General features: G+C 38.7%; 1 protein-coding gene across 6 annotated transcripts in view; it reads left to right on the forward strand.

Moving 5' to 3' along the window:
- The window catches only part of CDYL (chromodomain Y like), a 227,807-nt gene that overhangs the window by 173,303 nt on the left and 35,963 nt on the right, over window positions 1-18,541 (forward strand). Inside the window, exon 1 of one of the 6 annotated variants that reach the window (XM_066376948.1) lies at window positions 7,883-7,940. The exons of the other annotated variants lie outside the window; for them this stretch is intronic. Coding sequence (XP_066233045.1) covers window positions 7,898-7,940 — 43 coding nt within the window. The 5' untranslated portion in view covers window positions 7,883-7,897. Of the gene's footprint in view, window positions 1-7,882; window positions 7,941-18,541 lie in introns of those variants that run through there. 6 annotated transcript variants of the gene reach the window in all.

The following is an 18,541-nucleotide window of genomic DNA, read 5'->3' on the forward strand; positions in this document are numbered from 1 at the left end:
ATTATAAAACATTGATAAAAGAAATCAGGGAAGATACGAATAAGTGGAGGCATATACCGTGCTCATGGTTAGGAAGAATAAACATCATTAAAATGTCTATATTACCCAAAGCAATTTATAAATTCAATGCAATACCGATTAAAATACCAATGACTTACTTCAAAGATATAGAACACATATTCCAAAAATTTATATGGAACCAAAAGAGAACACGAATAGGCTCAGCAATCTTGAAAGGGAAGAATAAAGTGGGAGGGATCACACTTCCGGATATCAAGTTATATTATAAGGCCATTGTACTCAAAACAGCATGGTACTGGCATAAGAACAGGCACATAGATCAATGGAACAGAACAGAGAACCCAGAAATAAACCCACAGCATTATGGACAACTGATATTTGACAAAGGAGGTAAGGAAATACAATGGAGTAAAGACAGCCTCTTCAACAAATGGTGTTGGAAAAATTGGACAGCTACCTGCAAAAAAATGAAACTAGACCACCAACTTACACCACTTACAAAAATAAACTCAAAATGGATAAAAGACTTAAATGTAAGCCGTGAAACCATAAGCATCTTAGAAGAAAACATAGGCAGTAAGCTCCCTGACATCTCTCGCAGCAATATATTTGCTGATTTGTCTCCTCAGGCAAGTGAAATAAAAGGATAAACAAATGGGACTATATCAAACTAAAAAGCTTTTGCACAGCCAAAGACAATAAGAACAGAGTAAAAAGACAAACTACACAATGGGCGAATATATTTGACATTGCATCTGATAAAGGGTTAATAACCAAAATTTATAAAGAACTTGTAAAACTTAATACCAGGAAGACAAACAATCCAATCCAAAAATGCGCAAAAGAAATGAATAGACACTTCTCCAAAGAGGACACATAGATGGCCAGTAGGCATATGAAAAAATGTTCAACATCACTAATGATTAGAGAAATGCAAATTAAAACCACAATGAGATATCACCTCACACCAGTCAGAATGGCGCTCATCAATAAAACAACACAGAATAAGTGCTGGCGAGGATGTGGAGAAAAGGGAACCCTCCTGCAGTGCTGGTGGGAATGCAGACTGGTGCAGCCACTGTGGAAAACAGTATGGAGATTCCTCAAACAATTAAAAATCGAACTGCCTTTTGACCCAGCTATACCATTGTTAGGAATATACCCCAAGAACACCATAGCACTGTTTGAGAAGAAGAAATGCACCCCCATGTTTATGGCAGCATTGTTCACAATAGCATAGATCTGGAAACTGCCCAAGTGTCCATCAGAGGACGAGTGGATTAAAAAGCCTTGGTATATATATACTATGGAATACTACTCAGCCATAAGAAATGATGACATAGGATCTTTTACAACAACATGGATGTGGCTTGATAACATTATACTGAGCAAAAGAAGTAAATCTGAAAAAACTAAGAACTATATGATTCCATACATAGGTGGGACATAAAGATGAGACTCAGAGACATGGAAAACAGTGTTGGGGTTACAGGGGGAGGGGAGGAGGGGGAGGGGGTTGGGGGAGGGGAGGGCCACAAAGATCATGGTTTTTCAGCATTTGCCATATTCCCCCCTTAATCTATAGACAGACAGCAAATATTTACTTATGGTGTTTCCACTATAAAGACTGCTGTCTTAGGGACAAATGCTGATGAACTATTTCAGCAGTTCCTCCTTCTTCAAAGACTTATATGTCAACATAGAGCTCCATGTTTCATAGGACATACTCAAGCTCACTCCATGCTCCCTGGAGCTTTAGCACAAGCGAATGCCCTTTTTGTTGTTGTTGTATTTTTTCTTTTATTTATTTATTTTTTGTATTTTTCTGAAGATGGAAATGGGGAGGCAGTCAGACAGACTCCCACATGCGCCTGACCAGGATCCGCCTGGCATGCCTACGGGGGGTGGGGGGAGTGCTCTGCCCATCAGGGGTGTTGCTCTGTTGCAACCAGAGCCATTCTAGCGCCTGAGGCAGAGGCCATGGGGCCATCCTTAGTGCCCGGGGTGGCTTTGCTCTGGTTGAGCCTTGGCTGCGGGAGAGGAAGAGAGAGACAGAGAGGACGGAGAAGGGGAGGCGTGGAGAAGTAGATGGGCGCTTCTTCTGTGTGCTCTGACTGGGAATCAAACCCGGGAATCCTGCACACCAGGCCAATGCTCTACCACTTAGGCAACCGGCCAGGACCTAGGAATTCCCTTGTTGATCAAGCTACCCAAAAGAAAATTATATGGAGCAACCATGACAGACCGAGGAAGTCAGTCTCATACTATTCATCACCAGAACGCTGCAGCCCGGTGTAAACAGTTTTAACTTTCTCAGGAAGCAGCACAGCAGATTGAGAAAACCTGTCCAAGGGGTCCTATACTGCCCCTTCATTTGGAGTTAACCCTCAAGGACCCCTACCAGGACAACTTTGGAAGGTGGATGTTACTCATATACCTGCATTTGGCAAACAGTCGTATGTCCACATTACAGTGGATACATATTCCGGATCTATAGTAACCTCTGTCAGAACAGGAGAGGCTGCTAAGCATGTTATAGTTCATTGTCTGTATGCATTGTTCTATTATTGGATTTCCTAAACTGGCTAAACTGAAAATGCTCCTGCATATGGAGCAAAAGCATTTACTGTATTTTGTCATGCTTACAATCTTTAAAGTTAAAGTATTATTAAAGTGTACTCAGCAAACATTTTAAGTTCAATTTTAAAAAAAATTTAAAAGGGGGTAGTCATATCCTGGAACTCCTACAGGTCTACCATATCATGCTTCTTACTTAAAAAAAAAATTACATTTCTTTTGAATGCTGATGAACAGGAGACACCAAATCTTTTGCGCCTGCAAAAACTACTACCTTCTTTATTAGATCCAGCTAATAACACTGTTTTGTCTTTTTCCAAATAGCTCCAGATATATGGAAAAGATTTATATAGGCGGATGGGGATCCTCAAACCCCTCAGCGAGATCTTCTGAGCATGGCTTTTAAGATACCTAGAGGCAAAAAAAGCCCAATAGAGATCAGGGGAACTACTTGCTTTTAGGATACACCCTTAAAGGCTCCAACGCCCCAAAGGGGTCTCATAGGATGCCATCTGGGTCCTGCTTCAATAGTGGAAAGGAAGGTCATTGAGCTAAAGCCTGCCAGGCTTACATGCCTCTGCTGTGAGGAAACAGGGACACTGGAAGATAGGCTTCCCCCTCGCTCCTCTAAGGGAGGGTTCAGTCTCTTCCAGCCCTGCTCCAGCCACCTATGACCTAACCTTGCCCAGAATGCTGGGGTTTGCCACTGAAGACTGAAGGTGCCCAGGACCCTCAGCCCCATCTACGACACTGTGGACGAGCCTAGGGTATTTCTTCCAAGAAGCAGGTAAACTGATCTCATTTGCACAAGGGCCACTTAACTATGTTTTGCCTGAATAGTCAGGTTTTTTATTCTTCCCTCAAAGATCTCTGTTGTGGGTGTTGATAGTCCTATTTTCTGCTGCTTTGCTTAATATGTAGTGTTTCCTTTATCCCTCCTACCTCAATGCCTCACTCATATTTCAGACTGGGACCTACTCCTAATTTAGAGCTCTCTTTCCCCCTTTTGCCAACTTCTATTATGCATCTACCTTTGCCACGCAGCTTAGTGTATCCCAAGGTTCTCTTTACCACGCCACAGTCACAGAGCTCCAGGGAAAAGCCAACCTGGTCTCATCTCTCCAGGCAGAGAACAGAAGCTCCATGCCCACACATGCTGCAAATGGCTTTTCCAGTCTATCTGAATCATTACCAGCTAGAAGCAGCAGTCATTGGGACTTGGACATGAGCTGCAAAGTATAGAATGGTGACAATTCCAGTGCCATGAGGACTTTCCCTGGATGTGGACTTTTCCTGGACTCCTGCTCTCTGTGACAGCTCCTAACAGACTGAACTGTGATTGGGTTGCATTTTTCAGGAATTTGGCATGGTGATGGGGCCAACTTGGACTTGGTTGAACATGTTAAGGACACTACTCTTTTATGGATTCTTGCTGTATTGTCCAAGAGTTTGCTTAAAGGCTTTTAATCACTGTAAAAAAAAATAGAAGACTGGATAAAGATGGGGCATATATACACCATGGTATACTATTCAGCTAGAAGAAATGATGACATCGGATCACTTAACAGCAGAATGGTGGAATCTTGATAACGTTATGCGGAGTGAAGTGAATCAGAAAAAAAAACAAGAACTGCAGGAATCCATACATTGGTGGGACATAAAAATGAGACTAAGAGACATGGACAGGCGTGGGGTGGTTACTGGGGTGGTTACGGGGGACTTGGGGGAGGGGAGAAGGGAGAGGGGGAAGGGGAGGGGTACAAAGAAAACTGGATGGAAGGTGACGGAGGACGATCTCTCTTTGGGTGATGGGTATGCAACAGAACTAAATGACAGGATAACCTGGAAATGTTTTCTTTGAATGTATGTACCCTGATTTATTGATGTCACCCCATTAAAATAAAAATTTATTTATAAAAAAAAAAGAATGTGGAAATTTTTACTGTCCTGAATGGTATTAACTGAAAAATTGTAACCCCCTGCTCAAGCCCGCGATTATGGGGTCATGTCTATAATCCCGCACTCAAGCTGGCAACCTTAGGGATTTGAACCTGGGACCACACATACCAGATCAACACTATCCACTGCGCCACCACCTGGTCAGGCAACATTTTGAGTGCTGTTTTATAAAGAAAAAAGTAGTATGACTAACACCCATTGCTGGTTCCCAAGTCCTGAGTTTCCCTGTCTCCTTTGATTCACTTCTAAATTTGTTATTTAAGAAAAGCAACTATGTAGAATATCTGATATTTCAAGTTTCTCTATATTTCTAATCTTCTTCATCTGATTTAGAATCTCCCTGTGTTTTTTCCAGTGTTCTCTGTATAAGTATCATTTTTCTTTTTTCATTGCCTTATTTAGCTGTTTAAAATTTTTTTTAAAGATTTTATTTATTCATTTTAGAGAGAGGAGAGAGAAAAAAGGGGAGGAGAGCAGGAAGCATCAGCTCATAGTTGCTTCCTGTATATGCCTCTACGAGGCCAGCCAAGGGTTCCAGACTGGCAACCTCAGCATTCCAGGCTGAGGATTTATTCACTGCACCACGACAGATCAGACTTATTTAGCTGTTTTAATTATATACTTGAACTAAAATGACCCTCTGATGTGGAGGAAATGTTACTGCTAATCTAATCTCAGTTTTCTGACTTAAGCTTTTTTTCTTTGAATTACTCTGAATATCCTGTTTAAAACAAGTATGCTGCATCAGTGAAAGATACCAAACCTGTTTACCCTAGAGCAGTAGTTTTCAGCTTTTAATGTACATCAGAATCATGGGAAAGGTGCTTGTGCTACAGTTCCAGAATTCCCAGGTAGCTGGGGATGTGGCCCAAGAAGCATTTTGTACAAAGCTGCCTAATGATTTTATTGTGCAGTCAAGTTGAGAACCCCTGCCATAGATAGCACTTAGCCACTGAACGTTATACTTCACATATCAAACATTACATTACTGTGTAGCTCTTGGTTTATAAGTCTCTGGTTAAAGTTGGTCTTACATATAATTTAGGAAATTATAATTTAAAGTTTATTTAAAGTTACATAGTCTCATTACCTTCTCTTTTAACCTAAAGTTTAAAAAAAATGAAATACTATTGCTCTTTTCTACTTAATATTTTTACATTGGTTCTCTGAAAAATTAATTATTAGAATAATTTTAATTGAATAAACCACAATTTATGTTCTTTTTTTACTGTTTTGCAAAATGCTTTTTAATTCTGTGTGCTCTCACATTTTTATCTAACTCATTTCATAATTTTCTATTCATCTGCCTTTAGTATTTTCTAGCATTCATCAGTTACTTAGTTGTTTCAATGTACTATTTGTATGCTTCATGGACAAAATAGCTTTTATGCAGCCTCCATTCCTTGGTGTCCTTTTTTCTCTTTAAAGAGTGAGTAGTTGGAGTATTTTTTTCTGAGTGCTAATACTGTGTCAAGAGCCCCACACCCAGACTTGGTGTGGCTCTAGCTCATGTTAGGTAGCTGGGATGCAAATGGTCATGGCTGTAACCTGAAGCAGAGTGCCTAGTTAATTCTTAGGAGATGGTCTCAAACACAAAAGAGACCCAGTGTGGGGAAAATCTTAACTATTAACCTGATAAGTTTTGGCTTAAGTTGGGTTTGGGGGTTCTAGTTTTATAGGTTAAAGTACTTGAATAAAAGGTGTGAGGAAAGCTATTGTGGCCATAGAGGTGGCCATGGTCAGTGTGCAGTTGCAAAACTAGAACTAGAGAAACTGTGGATGATTAAGCAGTCAAGATGTAGAAAAGTGACTGAGAAAATCAGGCAAATTGCTAGAACAGTGCAAAAACAGGGCTAAGGTAGGGTCAGTCGGATATGTCTGCCTGGCAGTGATAATGCACCTAATGCATCTGTTCTCACTGTTGCTGTGAGGGGAAGATATGATTCCCAGAGGACTGTGACCAAGACGCTGTGCTGGGATCCAGGCACACAGGTGCCCTCCTCGGGGGAGTCAGCTCTTTACAGCTCAGTGTGGTGAATGCTTAGAGGGTTCAACAGGGGAATACTGAGTCCAGGTTGGAGCTACCAGGGAAGCCCCATCTGTAGGTCATACCCAGAAGCAAAGCTCAAGCTTGACACGATGGGCACTGCATGTACAGGTATTCAGTGGCCCAAAGCTGTTTTCAGACTTCTCCAATGCAACCGACAGTAAGAGATTCATTTTATCTGATGGACAAGGATGCTGATATGCGATGGTGTCTGGTTTCTCCTGTTCTCTTTTAATAATGATTGGTATTCTCCAAATTGATTTTTGTATCCCAGAGCTTGAAAAATACGCATGTGTAGAATAGAGAGAAATAACACAGCACTCACCCACCTACCTCTAGACAAAGAGTTGATGATTATACTAGGTGTAGGGTAGCCATATCAAAATGACTAGAAGAAAAAAGACCTAATCTAGACTGACATTGGACAACTGTTATGGCTGTCGAAACAAGAAAAGAGAACCCACTTAAGCGCCTTGAAGCACAAACATATTTGCTTGGCTCTTTTCCTTTTGAAGAATCTTCATTCAGTTTCAAGAAGCCTTGGGGTTCTTTGCTTTGGAAACCCACTCTATTCCTGGTTCCTTATCTCCACAGTTTGAGGTGGGACAGCAGTGTTCAGGCATTTTTCAGTGCGGTTTGGGTGACATGAGAAGTTCCTACTGGAAGGATTTGGCTGATTAAAAATAAAGTGCTTTGAGGATGTGGAGCTTGCTTGTAACATTTCCATAATTTCCCATTGAGTAGTTGCTGGCTGGTATATGTATTTAGATGGTTTTATTTTTAGGGCCAGGTCTAAAATGTGACTGAATAAATCGTTCTTGAATTGGAGAAAGAATGACTTGAGCAACGCAAAGAAAACTTACAGCCAGTTCTGCTACAGTGCAGCACACACATTCCTAAAAATCATCACACAATGCAAAATCGTGCTCTAAAAACCAACAGAGCTTATGAGGGAAATGGAGTAGGGGCCCAGCATTAAAAAATTTTGTTATTGGCACATTTAAAAATAAGACAGTATGGGAGTTGATGCTTCCTGCTTCTCTCCCCTTCTCTCTCTCTCTCTCCTTTCTAAAATGAAAAAATAAAATAAAATAAAATAAAAATAAGATAGGACCCTAGTAAAAATGGTAGCACAATGTGGCATGTTAAATGACTAAGAAAAACATAAAAAAAACTATAATAAATGTGGCACTTTATCTTGAAGAACTCCTGCAGTTTGCTGGAGAAAGTGGATGTTGGAAGGTCTGCTCTTGGGTTATTGCAAAGTGTGATGGAAGTGGAACCGGAAATCAGATGGAAAGCTTTGCACTTGATGTGGATGGGGCAGCTGTTGGAGGTGAGGGTTTTGTGTATTCTTGCCCAGCTAGATCCATCTAATAGTGGTTCTCACCGGCTTCTCCAAAGTCAGGAATAAACACAGATGAAATTTGCAGTGTGCTCACATTGTTCCTAATATATCAAACCTGTTGAAACAAAACGTTGTAGCTGCGCTGACAATATTTTAATATCTTTGAAGACAGCTAAGAATGAACATACATGACCTTGAACTCAGAAATCCCTATGGACAGGAAACTAATTGAAGGAGTTGGAGCAAAGAGACTAATAATTGTTTATAAAGACTTCATTTAACATGTTGTGGAAATGGGATACTGATGTTCAAAGCCCACTTTTACTTGTTCGTTTGAAAATTTTTCATGCATTCAATTTGCGGATTATATAATCTAAATAAAATGGTGGACTTTGTATAGTTAAATGGGATTAGATTCAACAGATGTGGATAGCAATATTTTAGAATGTCAAACTTTATAAAGGACGTTTAATAATTCTGTAGAAACTACAGTGGTTGCTCCCTGACTTTAAGCTGAAGAAAGTAATGGCCATGAATATCCAAAATGGTTAACCAGTTTTGAACTTTTTTTGAAGTTGAGACTCATACTGCTTACTAAATTTACCAACTTTTGATTAAACAATCCTAAGCTGAAACATACTCAGAGAAATACCGATAAATCTTGTTTAAAAATATTTCCCAGGAAACACAAGTTTGGGAATAAGATTTATACTGCCCACGTTTCAGATGTGCTGTGTGGGGAGCTTGGTCTCTGTGACATAGGGTGTAAATGGCAGCTGTATACTGCAATTGCTGACCTGTATTTTTAAAATCTTCATAAACATCACAATAATGGCAGCTTAATATGCATGTGTTGGATATACATCATAAGTTCTTTACCATTTCCTTATTAAATTTAGGGCTTTTTACAATTTTCCCATTTTAATAAGTTAATTTTAATACCTTTTGTATGTGAAAATGTCCTCACATGATTTCCTTTTGTAGAATTTTGAAAGTGGCAGAAGTTGACACATCTTACAAAATTGCTCTCTAGAAATATACCACTTTATATGTTCTTTACCAGCCCAGACTTAATTGCCTAATTGCCATATTTAAAGTTTTCCTAATCTAAAGGTAGAAAGCATTGTTTCATTTTTACTTGAGATTAGTTTTTCCTCTTTCGGTGTTAATTTCATAGTATGGGTTTTTTTGTGCACATCCTTTGTGTGTTTGTCACTGTGTTTTATATGAGGTATTAAGTAAACACTTCAATAGACTTTTTTTTTTTTTTTTAAAGAAAATTAAGTACCAAGTGTTCATTACACTTACTGAATGATTGGTCCATACTGACTTCTGTTGCTTTGTAAAGCATATATTGTCATTGTAGGAACTGTATTTTTAGTCTAGTTGGTCATTTTCCTTGTACCAGAACCGTGCCCTTAATGTAGCTGTATAATACTATATAACTAGTGGGGGGGAGGGGCTAGTAAGGTGTATTTCACTTATTATTCTTTTCAAAAAATTTTTTTATTTAGGAAATTAAATTTAACAGGGTGACATTGATCAATAAGAAAACATAGGTTTCGGCCTGATGTGGTGGCACAGTGGATAAAGCGTTGACCTGGAGCGCTGAGGTCAACGGCTTGAAACCCTGCACTTGTATGTCAAGGCACATATGGGAGTTGATGCTCCCTGCTCCTCCCCCTTTCTCTCTCTCTCTCTCTCTCTCTCTCTCCTCTCTAAAATGAATAAATTTTTAAAAATTAAAAAAAATTCATAGGTTTCAGGTAAACATTTCTATAGCATTTGTACTGTTGATTACATTGTCTACCCATCACCCAACATCAAATCATTTTCTGTCACCTTATATATGTCCCTCTTTATACCCTTCCCCCTACCTCTCCCCAGTCCCCTTTCCCCTTGTAACCACTTCACTTTTATCTGTGTCCATGAGTCTGTTTTATATCCCACCTATGTGTGAAATCATACAGTTCTTAGCTTTTTCTGATTTACTTATTTCACTCAGTATAATGTTCTCAAGGGCCATCCATATTGTCATAATTGTCACTATGTCATCATTCCTTATGGCTGAGTAGTATTCCACTGTATATATGTACCACAGCTTCTTTATCCAATCTTTTATCAAGGGACACTTTGGTTGTTTCCATGTCTTGGCCACTGTGAATAATGCTGCGATGAACATGGGGCTGCATCTATCTTTACATGCCAATATTTTTTAGTTTTGGGGGTAGATACCCAGCAGAAGGATTGCTGGGTCATATGGTAGTTCTATTCTTAATTTTTTGAGAAACCACCATACTTTCTTCAATAATGGTTGTTGTACTAATTTGCTTCCCACCAGCAGTGAGGGAGGGTTCTTTTTTCTCAACAGCCTCCTCTACACTTGTTATTACCTGTCTTGTTGATTATAGCCAATCTTACAGGTGTGAGGTGTTATCTCATTGTAGTTTTGATTTGCATTTCTTGAATAGCTAGTGAAGATGAGCATCTTTTCATATATATGTTGGCCATCTCTATGTCTTGGGAGAAGTGTCTGTAATTGGATTGTTTGCTTGTTTGTTGCTGAGGTTTGTGAGTTCTTTGTATATTTTAGATACAGTTTTAACCCCTTATCGGAGCTCTTGTTTGCAAATATTATCTCCCATTTAGTTGGCTGCTTGTTTGTTTTGTTGTCAGTTTCTTTGCTGTGCAGAAGCTTTTTAATTTGATACAGTCCCATTCATTTATTTTTGCCTTTACTTTCCATGCTGTTGGGGTCAAGTTCATAAATTGTTCTCTACAGCCAAGGTCCATGAGTTTAGTACCTATGTTTTCTTCTATATAATTTATAGTTTCAGATCTTGTATTTAGTTCTTTGATCCATTTTCAATTAATTTTTGTGCAAGGAGACAAACTATAGTCAAGTTTCATTCTTTTGCATGTGGCTTTCCAATTTTTCCAGCACCATTTTTTAAGAGGCTTTCTTTTTTCCATTGTGTGGTTTTGGCTCCCTAGTTGAAGATGATCAGTCCATATGTATGTGGTTTTATTTCTGAGCTCTCAATTCTGTTCCGTTGGTCTATGTGTCTGTTTTTCTGACAATACTATGCTGTTTTATTGTGACTCGATAGCATAGTTTGAAGTCAGGTAGTGTGATAACCTCTGGCTTCATTCTTTTTCCTTAGGATTGCTTTGGCTAGTTGGAGTTTTTTATGTTTCCATACAAACCTGGTAATTTTTTGTTCTATTTCTTTAGAAAATGACTGGGATTTTGGTGGGAATTGCATTAAATTTGTATATTGCTTTGGGTAATGTGACCATTTTAACTGTGTTGATTATTCTAGTTCATGAACATGGAATATTTTTTCATTTCATTGTCTTTTTCAATTTCTTTCCCTAATGTTTTATAGTTTTCAGTATATAGGTCCTTCATATCCTTTTAAGTTTATTCCCAGGTATTTTATTTATTTTGTTGTTGTTGCAATTGTAAAACAAATTGGTTTGGTTTTGGGGGTTTTTTAGTTCAGTTATTGAAATTTCATCGTTGGCATATAGAAAAGCAATGGACTTTGGTATATTGATTTTGTATCCTGTGACTTGACTGTGTTGGTTTATTGTTTCTAATAGTTTTATGATGGAAGAAATTTCTTAGCTTGTCTTCCAACCAAATCTTAACCACTGAGAGGGTGATTAGAAAGTGAATTAGAATTAAATTTTAGAAAGGTAACTTCACAATATTTGGTGTTAATAAAATATGATTGTGATGGCATGGATAATAAGTAGAAATGTGTGGATTTGTTTTGATGTCAACTTCTGACATCAGAGTATAAAAGAATTTGGTAGTGTCCTTCTTTCTTCAGTGCAGATGGTGATTTCATCATCAGCTTTTCCTTACCTTGCCTACTCCCAAAGTGGTTGCAGAGGTAATTCTTTCATAACTCATTTTATCTTCCCATACTAATTTTTCTCTTGTTTCTGCTGTGTCAGAGATCAGTCTTAAAAATTCATGATTTTCCAAAAAGTAGTCAATTTCTTGAAGATATTCTAAGGTATTTGCATAGAGTATACAAAATAGGTTTTATTCATTTTTGTTAGGTTGGTATGAAAGCAGAGGAAAGTGTGTGTGTGTGTGTGAGAGAGAGAGATATTATGCCCATCAGTTACTACTTTCCACTTTTAATTAAGCTTCATGTGCAGTCTGTGCAAGTTCATTTTTACCCCTAGTTACCAATTCTGGTACACTTTATTCTGTTAAATATATATCCAAGCTTTTGTCTGATATCATTTTGCCTGAAGAACTTCCTTTAACATTTCTGTAGTATAGATCTGCAGGCTACAAATTTTCTCAGCTTCTGTCTGGAAACGTTTTACTTCTTTGTTTTTGAAGGATATTAATTTAGACTATATGTCTAAGTTGACTTCCTTCATGCTCTTTAAAGGTGCCCTTTTTCTTCTGTTATATATATACTTTCGAAGATAACTTGTATAGTTCTTTTTTTTTTTTTTTGTATTTTTCTGAAGCTGGAAATGGGGAGAGACAGTCAGACAGACTCCCGCATGCGCCCGACCGGGATCCACCCAGCACGCCCACCAGGGGGCGATGCTCTGCCCCTCCGTGGCATTGCTCTGTTGTGACCAGAGCCACTCTAGCGCCTGGGGCAGAGGCCAAGGAGCCATCCCCAGCGCCCGGGCCATCTTTGCTCCAATGGAGCCTCGGCTGTGGGAGGGGAAGAGAGAGACAGAGAGGAAGGAGAGGGGGAGGGGTGGAGAAGCAGATGGGCGCTTCTCCTGTGTGCCCTGGCCGGGAATCGAACCCGGGACTTCTGCACGCCAGGCCGATGCTCTACCACTGAGCCAACCTGCCAAGGCCTTGTACAGTTCTTATGTTGTATCTTTATGTCTTTTTTTTCTCTTTTCTTTGAAGATTTTCTTTTAATCACTAGCTGTCAACAGATTGCGATGTGCCGTATTTTCTTTTTTGTGTGTGTGTTTGTTCTGATTGGTATTTGCTAAGCTTCATGGGTATGTGGGCTTCTAGTTTTCAACAAATATGGAAAACTTTCAGGCATTAAGTTCTACAGATATTTTTTACACAGAAACTCACACCTTTTCTCAGACTCAAATGAGACATATGCTAGACTGCATGGTATTATCCCACAGAGCACTTGGACTTCACTCATTGTATGTTCTGTTTTCCTTTTTTCACCCTGTGCTTCATTTGGGATAGAGTCTATAGATGTCTTCAAGTTCTTTGATCTTTTCTTCTGTCATATTCAACCTGTTAAGCATAGCCAATGAAATTTTTATTTTTTTAATTAAATTTATTGAGGTGATACTGGTTAATGCGATCATATAGGTTTCAAGTGTACATTTCTATGATACATGATTTGTATATTGTATTTTGTGCCCATCACCCAAAGTCAAACCAACTTCTGTGACTATATTTGGCCCCCTTTATCCCTCACCACTCCCATACCCTCTTCCCTCTGGTAACCACCATACTATTGTGTATGTCTATGAGTTTCAGTTTTATATCCCACATATGACCAAAATCATACCGTTCTTAGCTTTCTCTGATTTATTTCGATTAGCATAATATTCTAAAGGTCTATCCATGTTGCCACAAATAACAGAATTTCATCTTTTATTTATTTTTTGACAGAGAGTGATAGGTAAGGACAGACAGACAGGAACAGAGAGAGATGAGAAGCGTCAATTCTTTGTTGTGGCACTTTAGTTGTTCATTGATTGTTTTCTCATATGTGCATTGACATGGGGCTACAGCAGACCAAGTAACCCCTTGCTCAAGCCAGCAACCTTGGGTCCAAGCTGGTGAGCTTTTTTGCTCAAACCAGATGAGCCCGCACTCAAGCTGGCAACCTTGGGGTCTCGAACCTGGGTCTTCCACACCCCAGTCCAGTGCTCTATCCACTGCGCCACTGCCTGGTCAGGCTCATCTTTTCTTATGGCTGAGCAGTATACTGCTCACAAAATTTAGGGGATACTTCAAAATTAATATGAAGCAATAAAATATCTCCTAATTTTTGTGAGCAGTGTATTGCATGCAATATATGTACCACATCTTTTTTTTCCTTCTGTGACAGAGACAGAGGGACAGACAAGAAGGAAGAGAGATGAGAAACATCAACTTAGTGTTGGTGGCACGTTTGTTGTTCATTGATTGCTTGCTCATATATGTGCCTTGACTGGGGGCTACAGCAGACTAACCCCTTGCTCAAGCCAGCAACCTTGGGTTCAAGCTGGTGAGCTGTGCTTAAACCAGATGAGCCTGTGCTCAAGCCAGTGACCTTGGGGTTTCGAACTTGGTTTCTCTGTGTCCCGGTCCAACGCTCTATCCACTGCGCCACCACCTGGTCAGGCGGTACCACATCTTTATCTAATCCTCTATCAAGGGACACTTGTCTCCATTTCTTGGCCAACATGAGTAATTCAGCAGTGAACAAAGGAGTACATCATCTCTCTGCAAAGAAATCAGTTTTTTTGAGTAGATACCTGGTAGAGGAATTTCTGAGTCTAATTGTAATAACTATTCTTAATTTTTTGAGAAACCACCTTACTGTTTTCCACAGTAGCTGTATCAGTTTACATTTTCAGAAGCAGTAAATGGGATTTCCTTTATCTCCACAAGCTCTCCAACACTTTTATTACCTTTCAATCTAACAGGTGTGAGGTCGTATCTTATTGTTGTTTTAATTTGCATGTCCCTACTAGATAGTGAAATGAAACCTCTTTTTTCTGTATCTGTTGGCCATTTGTATGTCTTGGGAAAGATATCTGTTCAGGTCTTCTGCCCATTTTTAATTGGATTGTTTGGTGATGTATGAGTTCGTTATATAGCATTTTGGATATTAACCCCTTGTTGGAACCGTTGTTTACAAATATCTTCTCCCATTAAGTTGGTTACCTTTTCGGTTTTTTGTCAGGTTTCTTTATGTTTTGTTTTGTTTGCTGTGCAGAAACTTTTTAGTTTGATATAGTCCCATTCATTTATTTTTGCATTTACTTCCCTTGCCTTTGGGTCAAATTTATAAAATGTTCTCCGTGACTAAGGTGCGTAAGTTTAGTGCCTATGTTTTCTTCTGTATAACTTGTTTCAGGTCTTAATTTTAGGTCTTCAATTCATTTTGAATTAATTTTTATACATGGGGATAAACTAGTCTAGTTTCATTCTTTTATGTGTGGCATTTCAGTTTTCCCAGCACCATTTATTGAAGAGTCTTTCTTTTCTCCATTGTATGTTTTTGGCTCCTTCATCAAAAATTATACTGCTCACAAAAATTAGGGGATATTTCAATGCTTCATATTCATTTTGAAATATCCCCTTTTATGAGCAGTGTATTTGCCCATATACATGTAATTTTATTACTGGGTTCTCAGTTCTGTTTCATTAGTTTTGTGTCCGTTTATCTAACAATACCATACTCTTACTTATTGTAATGTAATTTAAAATCATATAGTGTGATACATCTGGCTTTGTTCTTTTTTCTCAGGACTGCTTTTGCTATTTGGGGTCTTTTGGTGTTTTGTACAAATCTGATTTTTTTTTTTTTATAGAGAGAGAGAGGAAGGTGTACAATGGGGAGGTGGGGAGAAGCGTCAATTCATTGTTTCTCTTAATTGTGTACGCCATTGATTGCTTCTCATACATGCCCTGACTGGGACTCAAACCATCTACCTCAGGGTCAAGGCAGTGGCTCCAGGACGACATTCTACCCACTGTGCCACTAGCTAAGGCTTTTTTTTTTTTTAATGACATTGGGATTTTGATAGGGATTGTGTTGTTAAATCTGTATATTGCTTTTCATAATATGGTCATTTTAACTGTTGATTCTTACAGCCCATGACCACGGAATATCTTTTCATTTCATTGTGTCTTTTCGATCTCTTTTAATAATGCTTTGTAGTTTTCAGTATCTTAAGTCCTTTACTTCCTCTGTTAAGTTTATTCCTAGGTATTGTATTCTTTTCGTTGCAATTGTAAAAGGAATTTTCATTTCTTTTTCTGAAGTTTTGATTTTACTATATAGGAAAGCAGAATTTTTGTATATTAATTTTATATCCTGCCACTTAACTGTATTTGTTTATTGTTTCTAATAGTTTTTCAGTGGAGTCTTTGGGGTTTCTTACATAAAAAACATGTTTTCTGTAAAAAGTGACACTTCTACTTTTCCACTTATTTGTTTCTCTTGTCTGATTGCTTTAACTAGGACTTCAAGAATTTTGTTGAATAAGAGTGGAGAAGGGTGGGCATCCTTGTCTTCTTGATTTTAGAAGGAAAGCTTTCAGTTTTTCACCATTGAGCATGATATTGGCTGAGGGTATTCTTCATATATGGCCTTTATTATGATGAGGTACTTTCTGTCTACCTATTTTAAGTGTTTTAATCATAGATAGATATTGTGTTTTATCAAATGCCTTCTGTGCATCTGCTGATAGGGTTGTATGATTTTTGGCCTTTGGGGTTTTTTTGTTTTGGGGGCTTTTAAAAAAGATTTTATTGATTTGAGAGAGAGTGAGAGAGAGAAGCAGGGGAGGAGCAGGAAGCATACACTCATACTTGCTTCTCATATGTGCCTTGATCAGGCAAGCCCAGGGTTTCTAACCAATGAACTCAGCATTCCATGTCTACGCTTTATCCACTGCACCATCACAGGTAAGGCTGTATTTTGTTTTGTTGATGTGCTGTATTACAAGGAACAATTTGTGTGTGTTGAACCATCCTTGTGTATTTTTTTAATTATTGTATTCAATTTGCTAATATTTTGTTTATGATTTTTACATCAGTGTTATCGGTGATATTGATCTACAGTTTTCTTTTTTTGCATTATCCTTCCCAGGTTTTGGTATTGCAGTTAATGTTGGTCATATAAAATGTTTTAGTAAGTATCGCCTCTTCTTCAGTTTTTTGGGAGAGTTAGAAGGATTGGTATGAATTCTGCTTTGGTTGGTAGAATTCACTAATAAAGCTCTCTGGTCCTATACTTTTATTTATTTTTTTGAGAGAGTTTTGATGGTTCAGGGCCCCCAGAGATGCATCCCCCCGCGGCATTCCACTGCTCCCTGCTCCACCTGCCAGAAGTGAGGTCAAAGATCCCCTTACAGCAGTGGTTCTCAACCTTTCTAATGCCGTGACCCCGCAATATAGTTCCTCATGTTGCGGTGACCCCAAACCAAAAAATAATTTTGGTGGCTACTTCATAACTGTAATTTTGCTACAGTTATGATTCGGAATGTAAATACCTGATATGCATTATGTATTTTCTGATGGCTTTAGGCGACCCTGCCGGGTTCGCGACCCACAGGTTGAGAACCGCTGCCTTACAGCCTAACAAGTCCCAGAACTAGACGCTCTGTGCCAGAGTTTTGTTGTTTTGGCCTACAGACCTCCGGCACAGAGTGTCTACACTACAGCAAATGTTTTATCCTCGGCTACTGCACCTGGCCATGCAGGAGCCAAGGATGAAATGTCCTTCTCGACATGCAGCCCCATATTTCTCTGGTATGCAGCCACATGCGGTCACGTGTCATCAAAAATGGCTACGCGTGTCATAGGTTCACCATCGTGGCCTTATTGAGTCTAGCCAGGGGTTTGTCAATTTCATTAATCTTTTTCAAGAACCAGCTCTTTATTGCATTAATTTTTTTTTGTATAGTCTTTTTTGTTCTCTATTTTATTTAATTCTCCTTTAATTTTTATTACTCTTTTTGCTGCTGACTTTGGTTGCTTTTGTTCTTTTTTTTTTAGTTCTTGAAGATATAATGTTAGGTTGTTTAATTGAGATTTCTCTTGTTTCTTGAGATAGGCCTGTAATGATACAAACTTCCCTTTTAGTACTGCTTTTGCTACATTGCAGAAGTTTTGATATGTTCTATTGTCATACTCACTTGTGTGTGTGTGTGTGTGTGTGTGTGTGTGTGTACTTTTTTTTTTTTTTTTTTTGGTGAAAGACAAACACAGGAAGGAAAGGAAGAGAGGTGAGAAGCTTTAACTCATAGTTGCGGCACTTTAGTTGTTCATTGGTTGCTTTCTCATATGTGCCTTGATCGTGGGGCTCCAGATATACCAGTGACCCTTGGGCTCACACCAGCCACCATGGGGTCATGTCTGTGATCCCACACTCAAGCGGGATGAGCCCATGCTCAAGCTGGCTACCTTGGGACTTCAAACTTGGGTTTAGCATCCCAGATTGATCCACTGTGCCACCACTTTGTCAGGCTCTGTATATCTTATCACCTCTGCTTTTATTTCTTCTTTGACCAAGTCAATTTTTAGAAATGTGTTTTTAATTTCCACATTTTTGTGAGTTTCTTAACTTCCATTTTTCAGTTTATTTCTAACTTTAAAGCATAATGGTCAGAGAATATGCTTGGTATAATTTCAATCTTGAATTTGTTGAAGTTAGTTTTGTGGCCCAGCATATGGTCTATTCTTGAGAATGTTCCGTGTGTACTGAAGAAGAATGTATAATCTGATGTTCTGGGATGAAAGGCTTTGTATATGTCAATTATGCCCATTTGGTCTAATGTGTCATTTAAGGCTATTTCTTTATTGACTTTCTGTTTTGATGCTCTCTCTAGAGTTTTCAATG

The sequence above is a fragment of the Saccopteryx leptura genome, chromosome 3 (genome assembly GCF_036850995.1).
Source record: "Saccopteryx leptura isolate mSacLep1 chromosome 3, mSacLep1_pri_phased_curated, whole genome shotgun sequence".
NCBI classification, from domain to species: domain Eukaryota; kingdom Metazoa; phylum Chordata; class Mammalia; order Chiroptera; family Emballonuridae; genus Saccopteryx; species Saccopteryx leptura.